Here is a 26,988-nt window from a genome sequence, read left to right as displayed (position 1 = left end):
CTGCTGGTTTGTTTAAAAATTCCCCTATTCTCTCATCTACTCAAAAAGGCCACTCCAGAAATTCCCATCTCTCTCTCCTACATAAATTTCTCCACTCATCACCATGAAACTATGTTGTCTTGTTGTCATTTTTTAAAACCTTATTTCCCTTGACTCTATTTCCCCCTACCAGCTACCGCTCCATTTTATTTTTGCTCCCCTTTGTAGCAAAACTCCTCTAGAGAAATGTTTATACACATTCTCTAATACATCTTCTCCCATTCTTTTCTTCTTTTCAAATCCTCTGCAAATAGGCTTTTTTCCACACCACTCTCCAAAAACTATTCCTGTTCAAGTCAGAAACAACTTCTAAGCCAGTCGTCAAATTTCAGTCACACTTCTACCACCTTAATGATTTCATCTAGTCTCAAGACACTAAATACCATCCATATGCTTATAAAACTCAAATTTACATCTCTAGTCTGAAGAAATAACTAGCCACTGCCTATTTAACATCTCTACTTGGATGTCTACCAGAGATCCAAAAACCAGTATTTCCAAAAATGAACTCCTGATCTCCCCCAATAACTGCTTTATCCATAGCTTTTTCCATCCTGATTGATAGAAACACCATCTTTTCAGCTGCACAGGTAAAAAATCTTAAGAGTAATACTTGACTCCCAGCTTTCTCTCACAACCCACATCCAACCATTAGTAAATCTTATTGGCTCTATCTTCAAAATATATTCATAATCCTACTACTTCTTACCTCCTCTATAGTACAAGTTATCATCATGTTTAACTAGAATTACTACAGTAGATCCCTAATTGATCTCTTCACTTCTATCCTTAGATTCCTACATGCATCAACCAGAGTGATCTTTTAATACATAAGGCAGATTGTTTCCCGCCTCTACTCAAAATCCTGCAATGATTGTCATTTTCCACAGAATAAATTGCAAAGGCTCTATTCAAAATCTTGCCTTATGTTATCTCTCAGACCTCATTTCTTACTTTGCTCCACTTTGATTATTTTGTTCTTGCTATACTGGCCTCATTCCTCAAACATGCCAGGGAAGCTTTTATCTGAATACGAGCTGTTCCCTAGGACTGGAATGCTTTTCCTCTACATGCCCTATGGTTAACTCCTTCTCATCTTTCAAGTACTAGCTTAAATGTCACTTTTTCAATGAGCTCTGTCTGAACTCTCTATTTAAACTGCAAACCATGCCAACCCTTTATACTTCCTTCAAAAATCTACATTCCCCTCAACTTGTTTCATATTATCCTTTTCCATAGTACTTACCACATTTCACATATCATATAACTATTACTTTTTTTTGTTCATTGTTCATAGTCTGTCAATGATTGTTGGAATGTAAGATCTACAAAAAAAAGGATCTTTATCTGTTTTATTTATTGCTGTATACCCAGCATCAAGGACAATTCATAGTACAAAGCCAGTGCATAATAAATATTGGCCAAATGAATGGATGAAGAAACGGAGGCTCAGAGAAATAATAGTACTTTTCAAATAGCAAAGCTGAAAACATGAACCCAGGGCTAACTTCAAAGCCAATAATATTTATCACCAGGCTGTGTTGTCTTATCTATTAAACTTAACAGTAACTTGTACAATTGAGGGTATTTACACTTAGCAGAGCCTATACTAATCAAAACCGACTTACATAACAAGTTTTCTTTAAAAAAGAACCAAGAATTTTCTTTAAACAAGTAAGTCCTATAAATTATAGAAAATCTGTTAATTACTGTTTTGTATTAAGTAGAACAAGGACATATTCAATCAACAGCTCTCACCACCAAACTCTTTTTCTATATATAAACTTTAAAAGTATCTAATACCACAGTTGAAATTCAGCCAAACAGCTATTTACTTTTTTGATGAATAAGCACTTTGAAATTTTTGCTAAAAGTAAGACTAAATTTTTAGTCATTCACTCATTGAGAAATATTTATTGATTTCCTCCCACTTGCCAGACTCCAGACTACAATTTAACTCTATCTCTCACATGGATCACAGGAATAGCCTTGCCACTGTTCTTGATTTCAATCAGGTCTCCTCTCCTTCAACTCATCCTATACATTTCTGCCAGTTATCTTTCCAAAACCCAAATATCATAATGATATTCCTTTGCTTAAAATCTTCCAAGCCTTTCTATCACCTTTAGATAAAAGTCAAAATATGCTACACTAGGCCTTTTATGATCCAGATATCCAATTCTATTCCAACAGTTCATACACACACGCACACTTAGACATTCTATACAGCTTCCCACATCACAGTGTCTTCAGATATTCTATTCCCTCTGTTTGGAATACTTTTCAGACATACGTCCTCCAATTTACCCATAATCCCCACTTTCGCAATGTCTACATGACTAACCCTACTCATCTATGAAAACACATCTCAAGAATCATGTTCCCTGAGGAAGTTTTACTTAATTCTTTCATACTAAAATTGTGGAGTCTTTCTCTTTTTTCTCACTCCTACCTTAGTTACCTGTACTTAAATACTTCTAGCACAAAATTTAGCATAAAGTATTGTAATTGCAGGTTTATTTATTTGTTTCCAATACTAGTCTCTGAGCACCTATAATTATTTGCTGAGTGGAAGAATTTTAGTAGCATTTAACATCAAATAAAGTTATCAATACCCTTTTATCTAACATTAATGAGACACAGGCTGGACTCCTATTTACTAGTTCAAATAGTTCCTGCAGTGATGGCATCAGTCTCTCAACACTAGTTAGAACACTATAAAGAAACATTCTTAAACAGTAATTTTGTTTAGAATCCTATTTCGAATGGCAGTCAATAACCTATAACTTGGGTGTTCAGTTCTCTTAATCCAAAATCACTTGCCACAAAAAAGACACAAAGTAGTCCACTCTTTATTTCCTCAATTTACTTTTATCTTTTAATTCTCTAACTCTCTTAAATCTTTTTTCTCCCTTGTATCTTTCTTTTCATCTCTGTACTTTCTTTTCTTTCCAACTCCTGAATTTTCTTTCCTTGAATTCTTCTATCTCTATTCTTTAAATGGAAACCATACTAACTTTCTCCCTCTTTCCACTTTCTCATCATATCACAACATAAAACAAAACATGCACCCCCACTTACAACTAGGCCATGATATAAGAGAGCTAATATAGAACATCTTAGTCTAATTATTGACTCTGTAAATATAAAAGAACCTTATAGGAAGAGGAACTGAGTATCAGTTTTCCTTATATCTGCTAATAGAATCATCAGTTTACTTTTACCAAACTCAGCCTTACTTCATGAAAAATAAAGACAGAAACTTTATCATTAAGCATTTAACCACGAAAAAAAACAGAAAATGATTAGATATTAACGTATTTGTAATAATTAATATCAGAGCTCCACATTAATGACTACAAAAACAATAAACGTAGTACACAAAAATATCAGTTCCAATGGCAAAAGTACAATAAGATTTTAAAGTAAAATATAAATGGATATAAAATAGATTACCTTCCTTCATTGACAAGTTCAATAAAAGCAAGGCCTGCATTCTTCTGAATAGAATTCTGCCACTCCTAAAAAACAGCAGAAAACAGCTAAACAAATTTCACTCAGTAGGTTATTTCTTTAAGACAATAATTATGAAAAACATCATCCATATCAATTTCATACCTTAGCTTTTAAAGGAAAAGTTTTATTAAACATGCTGCCTATCCAATGCCATCCCACGGACACATGAATAGTTGATATTAAAAAGTAAACTAAACAAGTTAGTAACAAAATTCATTCTACATAAACTGAATGAGCCTACCTATACTTATCTTGCCCTTTTTGTTCTGTACCATTATATCCTAGTAATTTAACTGAAGTAATTGGGAGTTGGAAAGAAAGGCAGCAAAGACAACGATAAACAGAGGTTCCTATTTCCCTAAGAAAAGAGATGCATCATCTCAAATGAGGGGAAAACAGAATTAAGTAGTTCAATAAACTTAATAAATAGCACATATTCTACCATAAAAAACTGATGATTAATAATTGAGAAAGAGACAAGAAAACTAAATGAATTTGGCTAGACTACATCTTTTTTTCTTTTAAGATTTTATTTTTCCTTCTTCTCCCCAAAGTCCCCCAGTACATAGTGGTATACTTTTAGCTGTGGGTCCTTCTAATTGTGGCATGTGGGATGCCGCCTCAGCATGGCCTGATGAGTGGTGCTAGGTCCGTGCCCAGGATCCAAACCAGAGAAACCCCGGGCCACCAAAGCAGAGCACACGAACTTAACCACTCAGCCACTGGCTGGCCCCTTGGTTAGATCACTTTTGAGCTAGAGAACTATAGTTCACTAGTCTATGAATTAGCAAAAGATGATACAAATCTATTAACTATATTCTTTTTTTTGTTTTTTAAAGATTGGCGCTGGAGCTAACATCTGTTGCCAATCCTTTATTTTTTTGATTTATTTATTTATTTATTTTTCTCCTCCTCTTCTCCTCAAAGCCCCCCAGTACATAGTTGTATTTTCTAGTTGTAGGTCCTTCTGGTTGTGCTATGTGGGACACCGCATCTCCATGGCCTGATGAGCGGTGCCAGGTCTGTGCCCAGGATCTGAACCAGCAAAACCCTGGGCGGCTGAAGTGAAGAGCACAAACTCAACCACTCAGCCACTGCACCAGCCCTGTTAACCATATTCTTTATGAATAACTTATCCATTTAAAAGCCTAGGAAGGAAATCAACTAGTAGAATATGTACAAATGAGTTTTTAATCCTCATCTTAAAACATATACAAAATAAGCATTAATCCAATAAGGCTGGGCCTACATCAACTGACACGTACCTAGACTTGAAAAATGCCAATGCATGTATGTATGTATGTGTATATGTATGTGTATGTCTATACAGACACATACGGGCATACATTTTTTTTTAAAGAACTGGAAATATATACATAATCTTTATGTTAGTTAAAACTAATGAGCCCCTTATGGTCTACATACACAATATCCCTCAATTGATCTATTTGTTCTTTTATAAAGCTCAAAATAAACGACAATGTTGGAGCATTTATTGTTGCTGCCATAAATCATATTCATATTTTCTGAATGTAATACCTTTAAGAGTTTTAAATTCCATGTAATTTCATCCCTGATGACTGCTCTGTGTCACACCAAATTCTTATTTTTTTTTCAGCCTCATCCTTGCTCTTCTACGTTCTCTTCTTTATCCTCAATTTTTTATTGCTTTCTTTTATGTTTTGAAAAACCCAAGGTGGCACTCTGAACTAAAACGGTTGCATTCCATAATTTTGTTATAGGATTCTGTTTCACGAATAGTCTCGTTAAGAACATTCTAACAGAACATATACAGTAGAATGAAAATTAGATATACAGTCAGTCAGACATTTGAGGGTAGTATTTGGCTAGATCTAGTAGAGAAGATAAAGCAATGTATTGTTGAAGAAAGAGCAATAAACAAGAAGGCATGAGATCTATGTTCTCAAACTGATTCTGATTCTGACACTAACAGGACATGCCAATGGACAGAATACTTTAAATCTCTAAGTCTTAGATACCATTTCTTCAAGTTACATTAGGATTCAATAACTTACAAACATTTAGAAATTAGTGGCACATAAGTCTACAATATACATTCTCTCAAAATGCACAATTGCCACCCAACTGAAACTATAAAATAGAGATCTCATATTTCTTTCATTGAGTTAAAACAAGTCAAGGAGAAATAGAAATACCTATCGAATTTAAAACTCTTTTCCTTCCAGGAAAATGAAATAAACAGATAGACTGTACAAAGGAAAGTAATCAAATTCCATGAAGGAGTACATTCCTGAGAGAATAGTGTGTGTCACACCGTCCACTCTTCTCACAAGTAGGAGGAAACGATAAAAAAGCAGAAACCACAGGTAAGTTTTTTGATCCTGGTGCAGAAGGTCCCACACTTCAATTTGCAGGCAGAGCACAGGGAGATAGCAAGTCTCAAAGAGTTGCCCTAAACCTAGGAATGCAGAGAAATAGCAGATAGAGACAAATGTAATGGCAGATGGACCTAAAACAGCCTCAAAGCATCTCACGCCCTAGGAAGAGTCAGAATATTATCTTAGAAAGACGTACAGATAGCTGAGGCTTTGAGGTGATGAGGAGAACACAGCTCCGACCTTTGTTGATAGGCAGCAGGAAATCAGAAGGGATGGGTGACAGCTCAAGGGATGCTACAGTCAAGGAACAGTAGCATATGCTCACTCCTCAGCTCTTATACCCAAAAAAACCCATATTTGTTAACTTATAGTAGTTGCTATCTAATCACCTGGAATAAAACTTTTTCACCAATTAACAAAAAAAATTAGACATAATGAGAAATGAAATGAAAATACAAATCTTACACTTCTTGGTATTTTTACCAAAAAAAATCAATTCTCAACGATATCAGTGAATTTCAATTTATCTATAATCCATTCCTAATTATAAATTAACATTTAATAAAATACCATACACCAGGTACATAAGTATATACTGATAAGAATTAATAAACCAGATAAAAAGAATCTGAAGTCCATGAGAATAGAAAATTAATGTTTTTAAATAAACCCAGCTGATAGTCAAAGCCAACAAGTGTTCTCCATACTAAAACATTGTCTACAATCCTTAGAAATGTTGCCAAAACTGAAAAGAAGATTCATTAATCATGCGATCCTATAGCATTTTTCTCCACTTCTGAGACAATTATCAAAGAAGGTGTTAGTGTAAACAATTTCATAAACCACAGCTCAATATAACCTTTAGTGAGTTTTAATAGTTGAAAGAAAAGCTTAATGGTTATCGTCTTTCATGATCATTTCAATATTTCATCACAGTATTTATAATTATATAGTGATGCAAAATGCATAGTACATTTAAAGGTCTTGGTTATTCTTTTCCCAGAGGTATTGATGAAAAACACGTTAAAAGCCTCAAATCCAACCACTAATGCAACTAAGTAATTTCAAAACACATTTCAGCACTTTGGAGAGGAAGGACTCAAAACACAACAACTGAGTCAATAATTTCATACCTGTTCTAAGCTGTATTTAATTGACTATCACTTCCTAGGCCATAATTGTTGACTAGTCAATCTTTACTAAAATATTCTCTTAGCTTACTAATGCTCTTAAGTCACATAATGACAACAACAACTACAACAACAAAGATAGTATATATTAATGAAATCTATTAAATAAACATAGAGTTCTACCAAATTTCAAATATGTGCTTTTGGTGGTAAAAGTCTTTTTTTCACTTCGGAAAAGAAAATTTCATTAACCAAATTAAATCTATTCCTCCCTACCATCAACAAACAGAGAAAAAGGGCACCAATTAATGTGCTATATATTAATTTATATTATTTTAATACAATTGTAACTTCCTTAAAATGAACTTGGCAGTTTTCTATAAATTTGAAAATCTCCTACAACATATTTTAGTCTCTCGAATGCACAACACAAATTTACCTAAATTTTAAAAGTAATTCCCAAATATTACTATGCTCTAAAGCAAACAAAATCAGGCAGCAGAAAGACAAGATAGACTACATAGACTCCATTCTACTATCATTTTTTGGGGGTGGATGGAGTCAAGCCATGAGTGTTGACATTAAGTGTAGTACCAATTTTTTATTCTAGTGGGCTAATTACTAAACTAGTTTTTACTCTTAAAAAAAGAGGTGTCTAACGAGTGAATTCAGGTTAAACATAGCAAAAATCAAGAACAAAAATATGAAGAGGAGAGACGTTAAAAAAATTTCTCTACAGTCTGGAGGGAAATCAACTTGAGGAAGCAAACCAATGCTTATCGTAGAACCCTAGAAGGGCCAAGAACTGAAGGCACTGAGTACATATGACAATGCCCATCCCCACCATCATAAAAGGAAAGATTCTTGTATGAATGACAGACAACAAAGAATAAAGCAGGGGAAAAAAAGACTCATATAAAACAGACAATATTTTTATGGGGGTGAGGAGAGAAAGACTAAAGAAAAGTACAATTAATACCCTCAGAAAGATAAAAATATTCATGTAAAAAGATCAGGGAAGGGATATTGTTTTATTCACTGGTATCTCTTTGCCCCTATAAAAGTTCTCCAGACAAACAAAGCCAATAGGATGCAGATATATATTTTATTTATTTTAAGGAATTGGCTCACACAATTATGGCGAATGACAAGTCCCAAGATCTGCAGGGTGTGTACGCAAGCTAGAGGCACCAGAGAGCCGATGGTGTAGTTCTAGTCCAAGTCAAAAGGCCTAAGAATCAGGAAAATCAATGATGTAGTTCCAGTCTGAGGGCCAACAGGCTCAAAACTCAGAAAGAGCCAATGTTTCAATTCACGTCCAAAAGCAGGAAAAAGCCAATGTCCCAGTTCCAAGATAGTCAAGCAGGTGAAATTGTCTTACTAAAAGGAGGATCAGCCTCTTTGTTCTAGTCAGGCCCTTGACTGACTGGATAAAGCCCACCCACATTAGGTAGGGCAATCTGCTTTACTCAGCCTGCTGATCTAAATGTTAATCTCATCCAGAAACACCCTCACAGAAAAACCCAGAATAATGTTTGACCAACTATCTGGACACCCCATGGCCCAGTCAAGTTAACCATCACAGCTCTCTCCCCGCCTCCCAAAAAATATTCAGAAAACTAGAAAATGCTCTTAGAAATTAAAAGTACAATATCAAACAAAAATTTTGAAAGAAGTATTAGAAGATGTTGAAAAAGCCTCTCAGAGAGTAAAATAAAAGATAAAATGAAGGAAAAACAGATGAGAATGCATATGAAAATTAGCAAATTAATCCAGATAGTTAAACATCTAACTAAGAGGAGCTCCAGAAACAGAAATGAGAAAAAAAGAGAGGGAAAGAAATTTCCTTAGAAATAATTCAAGAAAATTTCTCTGAACACAAGTAAATACTTTTTCAGACTGAAAACGTTTACATAAAATAACAAAGACAATGAATTTTAAAAGATCCACCCACATGAAGGCATGCTTCACTAACAACAACAACAATTTTTAAAATAATTATAATTAGTAAAAGCTGCTAGAGAGAAAAACTTTCAGCCTCTATTATCCAAACAATCTATTAATCAAGAATAAAGGTAAAAAAGAAATTTTCACATAACCAAGGCCTAAAAAATTCTACCCCTCATACATTCTGTCTCAAGAAACTAGAAAGGAGGTACCTCATCAAAAGTAATACAGACAGCCCATGTCATCTCCCATCCGTGTTCTCCTATAATTTTCCAATGCCAAACTTATTACCACCAGATTTCTTTTTTGCCGTGCCCTTTGTTTTATTCTCTACTATATTCCTAGTGCCAGAACAATGACCAGTACATATATATATAGTAACTTATCAGTAAATGTTGAATCAGGGTACCTTTCAAAAAAGAAGGCCACTATGGGACACATGAGATACATATTGCAGCATGAGCAGGAGAAGAGGAAAACTCTAGGTTGATGGATAAAAGCCTCCAGATGCTTCTACAGACAGAAAGAGGAGCCCATCCAGATTGGAACATGAAAATGGAAAACTCCAAGTACTATATCTCGAAGAAAAACAGCTGAACCAACAGATACCAAATGTGTTTCATCACATTGATAGAAGTTTTACGATTCCAGTGGAAAATTTAGAAATAAATTTGTGGTGGGAGCACAGAAATTTAAATAAACAAAAAAGTAGGAAATCATTAATTCCAGGAGAAAGAATGAAAGAAAGACAAGCAAGTGAAAGGAAGGAAGAAATGGAGGGAGGGAGGGAGATCATGGTACATTTTGTAGCTCTGCCATGAATACTTTACATTGTCACGATAATGTAAACGCTAGGTATGGTTTTAACTGAATATTATGATGTAACTGTACTGGAAACAAGGGAGAGTGTGAAAGGGAAAGAGACAGCAGTATAAGTACTCAATGGTCATCCTCCATGGAAGAACTTTTTCAAATAATGTCTAAAACAGAAAAATCAAGAAATAGCTACTATATCATTTAGAAACATAAAGGTAATTAACAGAGTCAGCAACTAAGAGATATGAATGTGGCTACTTCCAGAAAGTAAGAAGCAAGGGGGAGAGGAACAACTGAAGCAGGGAACTGTTATTTTCCAGTTTAAGTATTATAGTATTATTAGATTTGTGAAACAATATGTTTTCCTTGATAAAAAATAAAATTTATATTAAAAACCATATGCTCTAAACGGACAACAGTAAATGAATAAAAACAAAAATACACATATTTTTCTAACTAGATAATAGGTATTTACTCAAAATTATTCTAAATATCTCTAAATAATAGAACAAGTTTTCGAGTTTCACAAATATTGATATCAAAACTACAAAAATATAAATGTATCAGAAACTATTAAGAATTTTTATGTTTTTAAAAGTCAGTATTCTACATCCTACCAAATGAAAATACCTTTTTTTCTCTTTTTTTAATAAGATTGGCACCTGAGCTAACAACTGTTGCCAATTTTTTTTTCTGCTTTTTCTCTCCAAATCCCCCCACTACACAGTTGTATATTGTTACTTGTGGGCCCTTCTAGTTGTGGCATGTGGGACGCCACCTCAACGTGTCCTGATGAGATGTGCCATGTCCGAGCCCAGGATCCAAACCGGCGAAACCCTGGGCCACCAAAGCGGAGCACGCGAACTTAATCACTCGGCCACAGGGCCGGCCTGAAAATAACTTTATCTCTATTACTATTGGCAGTAAAATATTCTCCTTCCTTTTAAGTATTTGTCTAAGGATCCAAACATACTTTAAAGAAAGGAATGAAAAATAATTATTTTGAGAAAAACCTAAATTCATATTGAACTATTTCATTTTCCTTATAAAAAATATAAAACTTTAAAAGCTTGTGCTCTTCAATGAAATATTAATACTTTAAGATGTTACAGTTATCTATGTCTTTGTAAAATAAATCGAACCGGTTGCATATAGCTCCAATTACCTAAATAGAGGACAGAAACACAGTTAGGAGCCAAGGGAGGAGGCCACAGAGGAGAGCTCAGATGAGGAAGGGAATGTATTAACACAAAATTGAGAACCACATTATACACAGGATTAAAGGTCAAAACTAGAGAAAACTTGTTCATGGTCAAGATATAGTAATCTTAAGTGCTCAAAGTAAACTATCAAGAACTTTTCAACAGTGTTTGCACTTTGTGTCAGCACTCTCTCAACAGCATATCTAACACAAACTTGAGTAACCACATACCAGGAAAGAATATAACATAATAGTAAAGGACAGGTTTTATTCCATTGTCTCTTTAGAGGGTAAAATGAATTATTATATGAAATAGCAAAATAAAATATTGTCCTTTGGAAAATTTTAACTTTGATGATTTTTGTGAACACTTACACATAAAATGTACATCTAGTTTGTAGAAATATGGCTCAGTTTATAAATGAAATATATATATTAATAGCTATAAAGTTAAGAAAAGAGAGAAAAGAAAGAAAAGTTCCATTAAAGTTGGATTAGCAAATCGTTCAGTTTTATAACTGATTATTTAAATACTTTTGAACGTGTATTATGTGCAAGAAATTGAATATTGAGAAAGTATTTATTGGATTTACAAAATAAATAATACAAAGATTTAAAAATCCAAAAGATTGCAATAACTATGCAATTATATAATTACTATAAATATAGTTTTAAACTATCTAATCAATCAAAAGACAATAATCTCGTTGCTGTTGTGTTTAAGCATACATCAAAATTAATATATTTACAAGTGCCTTTAAAAATCTTTTTTAAAGTTTTTAAACTTTTTCAGGAAAAACATATTCTCCAGCCAATAATGATCCTTCAAATAACTTACAAACTGGCATCAATTGAGTTAAGATCTTTCACTAATCAATACAGAAAGCTTGATTTCAATCAAGGTGACAAAAGTTGCTCTAACCCTTTCCAGCTACAAGCTCTCAACAGATGATCATCATTAAGCTTATATCAGGGCTTCACATTCAGGCAGCAGCTATATAAATGTGTCCTATTAGTACATGGTCAGTCTGTTTGGCAACTCCAGTTCTCCAGACATATGGCAATTGCTGCCCTTTGAGGTCTGAAGTCAAGTCTTTAGGGAATCTCAAAGCCTGCACTGAAATTACAAGGAGTGTTCATTAGAGACTGCTGGAGAGGAAACATGAAAGACTTCCATTAAAACTATATAAAACAGCTAATTATTCTAAAAGATTTTAAACTATCTAATGTACTCAGCTACAATAAAATGTACTTACCAACTGAATTCTTTTTAAAAGAACTACTTTCAGGACATGGGTGCAAACAACTTTCTTCACACCCCCCACCCCCCACCTCAGTACACCTAACATTCATTTTATACGAATCAAGTCAAGAGTGTTATAACATGGAAGAGAATAAAATTATCTTACACCTCTAAATGATTTCTACAGATCACTCTAAAACTGTTTACATAAATTATGAAATGAAGGTATTTTTTAGAGACCAAGTTTTGCTTTCTAATATTTAGTTATGAATAATATATACTGTTAAACTCAGCCAGACATACATGTGTTTCTTTTCAGATGCTTTTTTAATCCAAAGAAGTCTGCCTCTATTTCATTTTTATTTCACTTTAAACTAATAATCATAAACAAGTTATAAGCACAAAATAATATAAATTAGTAGTCAATCTATGAAATAGCATTTATCAGATAATATTATGAAAAATTAATGAAGATTCAAATGTATAAAATTAAAAGAAGAATGTCAATAAATTGACAGACAGGAGATCAAAGAAATCTCATGTCTTTGCTTTTTCAGTATTTTCAAAAACATAGAAAGTATAAATATTTTCTAATTAATAATTGTTACCATTTTAACTTTTCAGTGTATAGACACTTTTTAACTTGAGAGAATGATTATTTATTAAGTTTCACAACAAAACAATACCATTACAGAATATTTATTTCAATAACAAATCTCTATAAAAAGTTATATAAAATTCATTAGCTCCCCTCAATCATTTCTTGAATTGACATATACGTTGGTTTCTGACAGTCTAATTCCAAAAAGCAATTACAACCTCAATCCATATGTAAAAAGATAACAGAAAGTAAATACGTTAAACCAGTTTAAAAGAATAAAAATCTAAAGAAAACAGATTACGAGTGATTTATATGAATGCCTAGTGCTGAAGTTAATTACAAGTAACCCAATAAAATAGTGCCTTTATTATTGTACAGCAAGTAATAGCTCTAGATGTAAAAACCAGAACTCTTTCTGCTGACTTTTGCATGCCCAATCCCACAGCACACAACATTAAGAATTAAACATGTAGTAAATAAGGCATATAGAAAACAGCAGTTTTTAACTAAAAGCAGAAAACTCTCCTGCTGTTTAACCATTTGGGGTCTTCCATTCTGAACAGTGACCACTGTAAACTGATACTGTGTATTCACTGAATAAATTCTTAATGTTAATATAAAGTGAGATTTCAGTTTCAAAGATTTACATCAAATGAAAACTGTAAAATAGGATCACATTCATTCTAGCATTCATTAGGAGTAAATAAGGTATCTTTGTGCTATAAAATGATTATATCTTCAGAATTAAATTTTTCCAAACCTCCTACTACATCTCCCTATAAAGCTTTGTCCAGATTTTAAATTACACCATACTATCTAAGACACATACATTATGTGCTCCAGTAACATGTTTTAGTTATCGATAGCCACAAACTGTAGCCAATCATGGTATGCTTAACAACTTTCTTGAGGAAGAGGAATAAGACCTTTCAATGCAGAATGATTCCATAACTTTTTCAAATATTTGCCAATCCACCTAATGAGATATTAATTGATACCAACTTTACATATAATGCAAAAGTCCTAAGACATGTTATGGATAAACAATCATGTAGGCCATTCTTTGATCTACAACATAAGTGAAGTAGTGATATGATGAAATACTTTATAACTGATTTTATTGCAAAATAAATCAGGACTGATTTAATTATCAACAGTGTGTCTCTCCAGCAGCATTTTATTCCTATCAATTTCATCTCCATTAGAAATGCATGCAATATTAGCTTATTTTGCTTTTTATTTTATGGGTCAATAACTTCAGAAATTGGAATTTGTCTCCTCAGCTATGGTGAAACACTTTAAAGGTAAGTATCTGTATCTCTTTGAGTTATCAATAGTACCTGATCCAATTTTCCATATAACAAACATTCAAATGCTTGTTAAAGAAATCATAATATTGTTAGGTGAAGGAGGGAGGAGCATTGTACTAAGAATATTCAAAGACATTCAAAGCATTAATAGATAGTTTCCTGTGGGTGTTATAACAAATTACCATAATATACTGGCTTAAAACACATGAATTCTGTTCTTTCACAATTCTGGAGGCCAGAAGTCCAAAATCGGTTTCACTGATTTTGGCTCAGAGCCAAAATCAAGCTGTCGGCAAAGCTGCTCTCCTTCTGAAGGCTCTAGAGGGGAATCTGTTCCTTGCCTCTTTCAGCTTCTGGTGGCTGTCAGCCTTCCTTGGCTTATGGCCACATCACTCTCTGCTCCTTCTTCACATTACATTCTCCTCTGTGTTCCTGTCTCTAATCTCCCTCTGACTCTCTCTTATAAGGATATAAGTCATGGCATTTAGGGCCCACCCAGATAATTCAGGAGTATCCCCTCATCTCAAAATCCTTAATCATATAAAGACCCTTTTTCTAAATAAGTAACATTCACAGGTTCCAAAGATTTTACACAGATATCTTTTAGGGAGGCATGTTTCAGCCTATCACACTAGAGAAACCAAATTAAAATAACAGAAACAGCAAGTTGAAGAAGGGTCAACTTTACTAACAAGATGAAAAACATTCAAAAGATTCAAAAGAAATAAAAACAGTTTTCAAAAATTAGTATATTATGGCAAGAACTGGAAAAATTTTTAAGCAAGTTAATTTCTGCTGAAGTGTTGATTCAAATAATGATTGTGTTGTGATTGGTTTTGTTTTCAGTTCCAGAAATTCAGCTTAATTTGCTTAGTGTAAAGCCTATCAGGAGACAAGAAACTGAAAGCTGGGCAGTTGAGCTACTAGTAACAAGCAGATATCACAAAGAGCAACAAATGTCCAAATAGGTAAGGCACCCATCCAGATCTGGTAAAGATACTAATAAGAAATAGACAGCTTCTTTAAAAGAATTCTCTCACATTATTTCACTTTCTCACTGCCACTGACAAACTTCCTTTTTTCTTAACTTACAGTACTAGCAAATAGAATCCTATTCTCCTAAATGAGACTAATACTACAAAACAACAACAGTGAATCTTTTGAATGGATATAACCAAGGTGAGAGAACTGTGAAAGATAAGCAACTGTACAAGCTTTCTTAGGTAAAAGAACAGATCATTGTTCCTCTGAAAATGGAACAATGAGAAACCAAAATTAAATTTGCCCTCAATTATGGAGTATCTGATAACAAGAACAACCTGACAAACCAACAGACCCAGCAAGACAACACTGCTTTTTTAATTGAATGCCTAATGAAAACTTGACCTTCCAAATAAAGAATTTTCAAAAATATATAATTACTATCAAAAAGAATACATTGTGCATCCGGTATTTAGGACATTAGTATGCATTCTCATGCTCACTATCTGTAAAGGCACATTGTGAAAAGAGAAAGTATCTGGAGAATGTGGGGAACAGGTTAAGGGTTAAGAACTTTGGTTTTTTTGGTAAACTACCCATAAAATGGCATGAGGTACATAACACGTATATCAAATATCTAAATACTGTTTACAAGTCAGTATAGAAATAAGTATACACTAAAATAAAACAGCTAACAGAGACCTTGAAAATAAAGCAGAGGAGTTTGAATTTGATTAGACAGTAAACTACAGCTTCTCTTGGAAACCAAATATAAAAAGACTCTTCCAGCAAAGTAAATTTGTCAGTATGTACTGAAAGAGGTAAAATCAAAAGAAAGGAAAAAGGTCATTTCACTGATTTAGGAAAAGCTGCATCAGAATCTGTGATTCTTTAGAGACCTTTTCCAAATGATACCTCCTTTTGTCCATTCCTGTCTCCCCAATTCTGATAGGATGCAAGAGTCATCATAATGAGCAACTGTTAATGATATATTTAGCCAAAAAAAGGTTGAGGGGGTAGCCTGGTGGTACAGTGGTTAAGTTCATACACTCTGCTCCAGTGGCCCAGGGTTCACAGGTTCAGATCCCGGGCGTGGACTTACATACCGGTCATCAAGCCACGCTGTAGCATTTTCCCACATATGAAATAGAGGAAGACTGGCACAAATGTAGGTCATCAACAATCTTCCTCAGGCAAAAAGAAGAACACTGGCAACAGATGTTAGCTCAGGGCCAATCCTCCTCACACACGCACAAAAAAAGTTGCTAATTAGTGAACCAGATTAACTATTATAAAAGTATTTCTCAACTCAGTAACACAGATGGTGTGCTGAAAATATGCTAGTATAAATAAAAAGCACTGAAATATACAAGAGAGACTCTTAAGAAAATCATTAGAGTAGTAATCTCTATAATGACACCAACCTCACTTGTATTCAGGTACACTTTATTGACTTTCCCAAAAAGAGGTGTCACTATAGCTAGCACAAGAAATAATGGAATCACCTTTAGGAGCCAACGGAAAATATGAATGGGCAAAGGCCAAAAACTGCTAATCTATGAGATCTCTCCCAGCTCTAATATTCTATGGTTCAAGATGAAAATGGACTAATTGGGCATATAACCACAGGAAGAACAGAAAATAATGAAAAAGGTATTGCAGAAAATAATGGTGGACTGAATTTGTGAGGCAAAGATCTGAAAAATCAAATTAATTTCATGGAAAGAAAACAAGAGATGCTGAAAATACTGAACAAAGGAAGATTCAGAATCTAATAACTCATTTACAATTTACTTTGCTTTATGGACTGTTCTACACACTTTTACATATATTATCTGATACAATCTTTATTATACCCATTTCACTCAGTGAGAAACTGAGTCTCAAGCGAGTGAAGTAATTTGCCCAAGGTTACAGAGTTCATAAGTGGAGGAGGGAAAAGCATTATTAAAATTCAGAATCTATCATCACAGCATTTTCCTGGCCTCAGCCTCCTAAGATCCTTCCTTAAGATCCTCCTTAAGATCCTTAGGACCTTAAGATCCTTCTAAGGCGTCCTTTTCCTTTCTCCTTTTGTTATCAATAACAGAGACAAAAGCCACTTCTACATAGTCCACCTCCAGCAGCTGAGGAATTTAGTCTAAAAAAGCAAATAAACAGCTGTCAGGGTTATGATTCTTTCTTTACTCAGTCCCAAATCAAAGTTCAAACTCCAGATTTTGTTAAAATTGCATACACGCTTCTGAAAGTTCATATATAAAATGGCAGCTTGACTAAAAATAGCTGCCTGACTAAAAACATGCACAATAGATAGAATATATGTGTAATTACTAATAGATAATAATTGTCCCTTCCAAAATTATGCTACTACACATTAACTGTACCTGTCAGAGGACTAAAGTAGTAAATAACTGGGGCCAGCCTGGTGGCGCAGTGGTTAAGTGCGCACGTTCCGCTTTGGCGGCCCGGGGTTCACCGGTTCGGATCTCAGGTGCAGACATGGCACCACTTGGCAGGCCATGCCTTGGTAGGCATCCCACATATAAAGTAGAGGAAGATGGGCATGGAGGTTAGCTCAGGGCCAATCTCCCTCAGAAAAAAGAAAAAAAAAAGTAGTAAATAACTATTTTACCATGGAGCCAAATGAAGCAAACAGGGTAAGCATTGAAACAGACAGCAAAATTTACATGTGGATCGAAGAACTCTGATGACTGTGACTAAAATCCATTAAATCATATACTATTTATGAAAAAATATATGGTATGGGCAACACACTTGAGCCTTCACAAAGGTATCAGAGAGTCTGGTGTTAAACAAAGACCATCTCTTGCTTTACACTTTTAACCTAGCCTTTCTGTAATACTTTAAGTTCAGTAGATTAATTTGAAGCAATAGAAAAAACGAAAGGACTAAGCAAAACCCAGCAGCAATAGACACTGACCTGTATTCATAATTACATAAAAACCAAAGAAAATGTTATGCTTAGAATATTCCCATTTATTCTTCCTTTTTGCTAACTCTCTTCCTAATCCCAAATTTAAAAGACCAGTTGTAAAACGGCAGGGTGCCAAATTAAAGCACACTTTATTTTCAGATGTCTCCATACTCATAGGCTGACTTCCTGTCAGGAAGAGCTCCATTTCACTGAATACCCCAATCAGCAGGGAACTTGCAGAATTAAGTGCCAGTTGATATTACTTTGTTTTGCATTTACCACCCTTGAGAATAACGTTCAAAGATCTAGTTATATAGTCAGCATGGTATCATCCTTCTGACTAGACTGCCAAGCCACAGGGTGTACTGCCAGTTGCACAAATTTACCTTAAAAGGTTGTGTTTTTGAAATCCTAGTGTGCTAGTGAATCAACAGGACGCCTGTATTTCAGAATAAATCCTGCATCTAAGTTAAATTATGCTTCTCTTTGGTTGTAATAAAGAACTTTAAATTAATATTGGAAAGTTCTGCATTCAGATTCAAATAAAGATCAATTAATGTTCACTAACCCATCAACTTGAACATTTTATTTTTAAAAGTAAAAAGCAGTACTTTAGTCTGACATTTTGTTTCTAATATATTTGCTGTTGTTTAGAGACAAACGATTCCATTTTATAAAAGCAAGTTATATTATAAAAGTTTGAATCAAAACCATAAATACTTTTACCGTATTAACATAAAGTACAGTCTTACACTGATTTCAGATACTTTAAAATTGTTAGTGCATTTAAGATTTTTCATGATCAATTAATATAGCTTCAATCTTCAATGACCCTCTCCAGCTCCCATAGACTTCCTGTCATGATTCAAAGGTCTCCAATTCCTTCCCAAAAGGTCTAGTTCCTTCCTATAAGGTCAACTGTTTCTATTGCACACAAAATTAAGTTAATCCTGAGCATTTCAATATAGAACACCTATGCTCACAGCATTTGTCCATTGTAAGATAAAACACTCACAGCAGCTCTAAGGCAAACTAGGTGATTGTACTAGAAGCCTGTTTTTCTGATTCAGACGTTAATCACTATCCTACTAATTCTCATCCACTTGCAATCAAAAGATTATAAGCACTGACAGTAACAAAGCTCAGAGATAATCAATTTACATTCACTATTATTCTATAAGTACATTCTAAGGATGAAGTACAAACACACTCACAAAGAAAAGGAGGGGTAAATATTATGAAAAGGTTGTAATATTAAATTATGTTGATCCTAGTTGAACCATGCAACATATAAACTGGTCTTTAAAAAGCCAATTGCCCCAAAATCCTATTCACATTGGAAAAAGTAAGGTTGATTACAAAGAAAATAGAATGATTTATTTACAGCATATCAAAGTGTAAGTTTCAACATTTAATACACTTTGCAAATTTGCTGCCAGACAAGCACCTTTTAGTGCGTTGAAAGGAAAAGGAGAGAATCTTTCTACTTAGATATAGGTTTGTTTTTTTATGAAACCTTAATATATAACAAGGTGTTAATTTATTTAGGTAAAAACATCATTTCTAAGGGCCAGAGGCCCAACATTTGTCATATTCTCTTTCTTAGCAGAAGCTGTGAACCTGAAATGAATGTTGGGCTATCTGAAGCTAATGGCTTAAAGGCGACAGAAATAATTCTATAGAAAGAGGAAAAACTATGTGCACAAAATTGATTTCTTCAAAGAGGTCATCAGCTGTGATTCTTTTAACCAGTTTCTTTTGAGACCCAAAGCTGATCAAGAGAAAGGGATTTAATACGTATCACTTTCTTACCTGAAAACATTTAAGTAAGCACAGGTAAGAGTTCAGAATTAGGGTTTGAAGTCTACATTTAAGGGCTAAATCCCTTTTCAGATTAAGATAGAACTGAATAGAGGAAACACTATTATTAAATAGAATGGTGTCTGTTTTTTATCTAAAGTAAATACTTTCTAATGAATAAAAAACTCACAAACTAATTTTAAAGGGAATTTTACCTAAATAAGGTAAATATATTGGTTTATTTAATAAATATATATTAAATATTTTATGATCCTGACACTAAGAAACAGTGCAAACAATATGGACAAGAAATGGTTTCCTGACCTCAAGGAGTTTTAACTCTAATGACAGAAACAAAAATTATAATACAGCATAAGCATAAAACAGCTCTATGTCTACAAATTTAACACTTCTTTAGCACTTATCTCTGAAAATTCAATTCTAAGATAGAGTTCCCTAAGTTCATAAATTCATAACTCATAATCCAATGTTTGGGGTATCTAAACTCAGAACTGAAAATGAGTAAAAGTTAATAGGATTTGGAATTATTTTTCTTCTAATTTACAGTAAATTCAAAAAAACATATATTAAATGAGTATTTTTACTATATAATATACGCACAGAGAGATTTTGGAAATATGTTCTCATGCCAAAAATATCTTTACATGTCAAAGATTGAGTTCTTCAAATCGTATCAGAAGAAGAACAAATTCCCTTCCCATCTATTAATTGAATGATTGTTCCTAAATATACCTGAATGAATTTGAACTACCAGCATTACATTCTCCACTCACCTCTCAGGGTTAAGGATCACCAAGATAGATTCCTTTTTGTTTACTATCTCTGGGAATTGCCTTTTACACAAACTATACTTTATAAAACATAGAATTACTACAGATTTGAGTGAAAAACTCTAGACTTAGGCATCAGAGTGATTTCTTGACTCTTAATTCTTTAATCCTATTAACTTCTTTAATAATGACTTCATAATTTTATTATATCTAGGTCTTGATTGCAAGCTACTTTAAATCCTAGTTGTTTGAATGGATAAATGCATGACATGTGAGGAGCACCAGCCACTGTAAAGCTTAGCTGTGTAATTATAAACAGTCTATTCCTAAAATTTTATTCATCTTTTTCACAAATATTTACTGAAAATTTATTTTATAGGACACTGTATCATATGACATTCACATACAGATTAATTTCATTTTCCTTGGACCTCTTGGACCTCTTTAAGTGCATAGCAAAGTTCAATTCTATAAATGGGTCAATAATAATATATGTAATATCCCGTTAATACAAAATATATTCTGACTCTGGTTTCTAGACTTTATGCTACATACTTGAAAATCATTACAGAGCATAAATTACCACAGTATTGACTAAAATGTAATGTGATTCACTCAATCAATATAGGAAACAGCTATATAATCAGCTGATATCTATTTGAATTTATCCTTAAACTTGGGGCTAGTTCTACATAAATATTGCAAAATATATATTTTATATAAGTACATACATACATACACACACACACACTCCTGGTTAAACTTAAGTTGTTCTAGAAAGAATACCAACTCTTACTATCATGAGTTCTGAAGATCCCTTCAGAAACAACATATAAATTGGAAGTTATGTCCGAATCACAAGGAGAGAGAACAAGTGGCTGAGAGAATTTCTCGTGAACGAAGAAAAAGTAATTAGTGTTTCATGAAGAAAATAGTTATAATTTTACATATCTTATGATTTTCTTTAATCACTGTGATTGGAGAAGCAGAGAAAAACAGAAGCAGAATACTGAAAAAGAGGCATTTCCTGCATTTGTTCACTGTCTCACCTCTGATGCAACAGCAGCTTTCCCAAATTATAACTAACAAAAATTGTCCACATGCACTATGGCCAAAGGCTTCTATGACCAAACATGCTAATATTATTCCAATTACTAATTCAACAGTACACATTTATACATATTTCTATATACACACACACACATACATGTATTTACTAAAGGCATTGAGGGGGCTTCCAGTAAAGAAACCTAATTAAATTTAAATCAACATTTTCCAAATTTATCTACCACTGTATGCTTTTTTCACAGAGCATCCATTATCATCACACAGTAAACACAGTGGGATTTGCTGTATGGGAAAATTTGGCTAGCCTTGAACTGATCAAACAAGCACAAGGCTAACACAAATCCAAACAAGGAAAAATATAGGTATTGGAAAGAGTAGAGGAAACGTTTTAAGAACTTTAATATCTATTGATCCTGAAAAAATTATAAAAACATAGATAAAACCCAGAAAAAAAATTTGACTAAAAGTCAAAGGAACCTGAAATGATCTACTTGTGAACAGAAATAAAATTAGCATTAGATTAAACAGGGAGTAATAAATAGCTTTTTTGTGCTCCATCCCTAACTTTACTCCCTATCCCTGTGTTTTTCTTAAAGTCCTTATAAAATTCTATGTTGTATTACAATTATTTGTCTCTCACACTAGATTATATTTCCTTAAAAGGAAGGGACTGTCTTAAAAGCATTTTTGATACATGCCTGCTAAATAAAAACAAATATCACAAATAGGCATAATAGGAGGACTAAGGGCAGATAAATTCAGACAAAGCTCTACAGCAGAGACAGCATTTGAACTGAGCCTGATGGTAAAACAAAAAATCCTAAAAGTACAGCCAATGGCCTCACCATCCTGCTGTATAAAAGCTCCATACCATAGGATTTTCTTATAGGTGAAAAAATGCATAAGGAAGTTAAGAAGATTTACTTACATTTCCAATACGCAACTTATAGTCAAAATTCCTATTTTGTGGTTGGCAAAATCCTTTGTTTTACTGGCTCAATTATTTCTTTTTAAAAACCTTACCATTTTCTTAATACTGGATAGTAAATTTTTACTGAAAAAGATTGAAGTGTACCCTAAATACAGCACACTCTTGAGTGTCTCAGCACCACAATTAAAAGCAGCAAATCTCCATTTATATTAAGTTCTACAATATGTAAATCTCATCGACAGTAACAGAAATCCAATCAGTGGCAACTTGTGATAGGGGCGGGGATTGATTACAAAGAGGCACAGGGAACTTTCCAGATGGAAATGGTTGCTACATGATTGTGTATCTGTCAAAATTCATCAAACTGTACACTTAAAATGTGTGTATATATATTGTATATTAATTATGCTCCAATAAAGTTGATTATTTAAAAAGAAGTAAATCTGACTAAGCCAAAGAAAAATGAAAAAACTAAGACCTTAATAAATGAATATAACCACAGTATTTGGTAATGACAAAATAGCTGACAATAAAAACGAACACTTAATAATAGACAAAAGTATGGGGGTATTTCATAATGAAAAAGATCAAAAGGCAAAGGACCAAAAATATTGTGATTTATGACAAATGTTAGCATTCACTTATTAATTATACAATTATATAAATATTTGTTCAAATGGTAATTATGCTGGATGTTGGAGATACAATAGAAAACAAAGCACAGTGCTTGCCTTCAAGAACCTTACAGTCTAATGGGAGAGATTAAAATCATAGGCAATTTAAATAAAGAATGAAATTACTATAATATGGGCCAGTAAGTGTTCTGGATGAATACCTCACTTAGACTTAGAGTTGTGGGGAAGTGGGGAGTCAAAGAAAGCTTTCCAGAAGAGACTGCAATTTAGCTAGGAGATGAATTATTTATTTATACTATAAATATTCATTGAGCCGTCCTCATGTGCTAGGGGCTGTGCTGGGCACTAGGTATACTTTAACAGACAAAACAGAATTAGTTGTTACCTTTACTGTGCCTAGGGTACAGAGGGGGAGACTGACAATAAAAAAGTAACAAACTAGCACATGTATACTAAAATTTGTGGTTCATTCTGTGCTGGGTGCTAAGATGAAAACAAGCAAAAAGATACCAACTATAGATACGATGATCTGAGAAGAACATAATTAAGCTGAATTCTGAAGGATAAGAAGAAGGCAACAATTAGAGTCATCAAAGTTGAAGGAGGGAAATTTCAGGAAAAGAAAACGCACATGTAAGACAAAAATATTATGGCACATTTGGCTAACTTTAAATAGTTCAGCATAGCTTGAGAATAGATATCAAAACAAAGTGGTAAAATGAGGTCCAAACAGCAAGAGAGCCCTAAAAATAAAGGACACTTTTGTGTCATGGTATAGAGCTGTTCCTTCCCCCCCCCCCATTGGTTCGTTTAAATTAATCTACTTACTCAAAATACTGATCACAACTATAAAAAGAAGTTCATGAACCACAAAGCCAAGAGCAGTAACATTACTGTTACCTATTTAGAAGGGACAAACTCAAAAAGAAGAAAACTAGAATTAGAGAAAAGAAATTATAGGAGAGTGAAGAAAGAAACATTTTATTATAAAGATTCAGGAAAAAATTTTAACTGGCAAAAATTCTAACACAAAACTGACAAAAGAATTATAAGAATGGTGATATCTGGTTCTTATTATGAATATTATAATTTTAAATTAGTAACTCAGAAGTCTAAAAAGAAACACTTAAATCAAAAATGACCAAATCTTCTATCATTATCTTCACGTGAAGGAATTATTTCCCAAAATATTAACAATCTACATATTTTGATTAAAAAATTTTTAAAGAAACATCAGACTAATACAGTATTTTAAATTAACTTTTGCTGCTAATTAATTACTCAGACAGGATGCCAGGCCAGACTACATGGTGCTTCTAGTTTTTCTATATACTCTATGCATTTCTGATAAATGGGAAAAGAATAGATGACCTGGCAGAAGGCTCAGACAATAATATGTGATTTACAGGACATGAATGCAGCTACCATAAGATTTATCTGACAGCCCTCTCCGATAGTGGACTGTTGAGTATCCGATGGAATGATTTCTAGTCTAGAAAGTCTACTACTGAGTAGCCATACACATTATTTATTTATTAGATGTTTTGGGTTGAAACCATTTTTAAATGATGCACTTCACAATGCACAGTCATAAATTTAGCTTTAAACCCAAGAAGGGAGGTAGTGTTATTGGAATGTATGTCAGACTGAATTAGGATGAGCAACACAACGCTTTTATAAAGTGGCCTTGAATGCAATGTCAATTCTTTCAAAAATGATATTAATGTCAAATGAGCAAGATACAAACACTTTACACAATGCTGGAGTAATATTACTTGAAATATTTATTTAACATTTTCTGTAAATTCATATAGATTCCTACAAGGTTTATACACATATGCAACAAATATTGGGCACAAGTTATATACTGGTGAAAAACTGAATCTGAAATATAATTGAGAACTTGTTCATTGTTTTTCTATGCATCAGAGAGTATACAGTTTCATGAAGAACGTGTACAGTCTTATTTTAAATAAGATTTAAATCAGGCTTTGGAGCTAAAATAGTTCTTAAATTATTTTATATGAGATTCAATATACGAACAAACCTAATTTAATAAACCTTAGGTGTATATATATAACTTCATTCAAAAATATAATGCTTAGTATTTTAAGAAAGCTTTCAATTCTAAATAATACTTTACCTTAACAATGTTAAAAATTAAATGGGATAAAATATGAAAAGGCATGTAATCAACCTATTAATGAATGAGTGGATATTAAAAAATATAATCCTCGCTGAAGTTTTAAGAAAATATGTAGTGATCTATTTGGTCTCAATGACAGCAAACCAAATGTGAACATTCCCTCATTTCTTAACTTTAGGCTCTAAACTCTCTTTTGTAATAACATGCAGCTAATTTAAACTCATTAAAAAAAACGCAAAAACAAAATAAGTTTTGAATGGATTCATGAAAAATAATCAGAACATGGCTGACTGTCATGAAATTAACACCAACTAATTTGTAGAGTTTTAAATCAAATTTGCAGATGTTAAGTTCATAAGCATATCCCATTATTTATGTGATTAAAAAGGAGTTTTTGACCTGATCTTTCGATCTTTGGCACTCAATCCTCTCCATCTCCTCTTAAAAAATTAATTAAAATTTTAGCAAGATGCTAGCTTTTCACTTCCCACCCTATCTGAGGCTAAAAAAAATTATCAATCAAACTCAAGCCATCTCCACCCAGTATCTGCAAAATGTCAACTTCAAATTCAATTTCATATCTCTTAAGGTTTAATGTAGAAAAAGACAGTTCACTTCTTAACAAAATAAATCACTTTTGTGATTGCTAATCTGACCTCTTTGAATTAAGAAAATTCAAAGTGAAAAATGTAATTATCACCCCGGAACAATCTGTATACATCTGGAGCTAATTCTGGCTTCATTTTTCACATCATTTTTCACACTGTCCTACATCTTATAGAGACATCATGGAACTTTTGAAGAACTCATAAAAAATGTTAAAGACTTCAAATAACCAATAATGTATTTTATTCAAACAAAAACTTTGAGAATATCTGACTGTTGCAACTTACTCTACTAAGTGATCGTCATATACCATTTGATTTGATTAGTATTAAGCGGCACTGTGACATACATGACAAATAGGTGTATTAAAGCATGTCATTCTTTATCTTTTCAGCTTCTAACATCCAACTATGTATTACACTATATCTGAAATACCTTTCACGTACCAAGAATATATTCAATTCTTCTAAACTAGAAAGTGAAACTTCATTATCAAAATTCACCCATGAAACAATTAAATTACTATAAACAACAAATTCATACTCCTGTGAAGAAACATCCAAACCTGTAAGTGAATGCTTCTTAAAAGGAAAGGTTATTTCATGTCAGTATAAGAATAGCATATGGTAATTTCCATCCAGAAAACAAACACGCAATTATTTCAAATCAGATTACTTAATGGGAAATTTTATCCAGTCGGTTTTTAAAGAAATGGAGTTTTCTAAAGGACATGATTAAATTATAAAACATGATTCTCACTGAATTTAAGAATAATAAGCCCACTAGAAAAATAAGTACTCCTCACAAGTTCATTATAAAAATCCATTAGGTGTAATCTCTAGGAGTAATTGTTCTTACTGCATTTTATTGACAATACATACTATTGATTTTTCACACCTTCTATGATTCTTTAATTTGTATTCATGAAATGT

At 33.1% G+C, this 26,988-nt stretch overlaps 1 protein-coding gene across 5 annotated transcripts in view; it reads right to left on the bottom strand.

The window, feature by feature from the left end:
- Positions 1-26,988, bottom strand: part of LRBA (LPS responsive beige-like anchor protein) — a 706,265-nt gene that overhangs the window by 456,323 nt on the left and 222,954 nt on the right. For all 5 annotated transcript variants that reach the window (XM_070611607.1, XM_070611606.1, XM_070611608.1 and 2 more), the window contains exon 35: positions 3,496-3,560. In XM_070611607.1, the coding sequence (XP_070467708.1) occupies positions 3,496-3,560 (65 nt within the window). The remainder of the gene's footprint in view (positions 1-3,495; positions 3,561-26,988) is intronic.

Source organism: Equus przewalskii, chromosome 2, assembly GCF_037783145.1.
Source record: "Equus przewalskii isolate Varuska chromosome 2, EquPr2, whole genome shotgun sequence".
In the NCBI taxonomy this organism is placed as follows: Eukaryota; Metazoa; Chordata; class Mammalia; order Perissodactyla; family Equidae; genus Equus; species Equus przewalskii.
The sequence above is the reverse complement of the archived record's forward strand: the minus strand, read 5'-3'. Positions and strand labels throughout refer to the sequence as shown.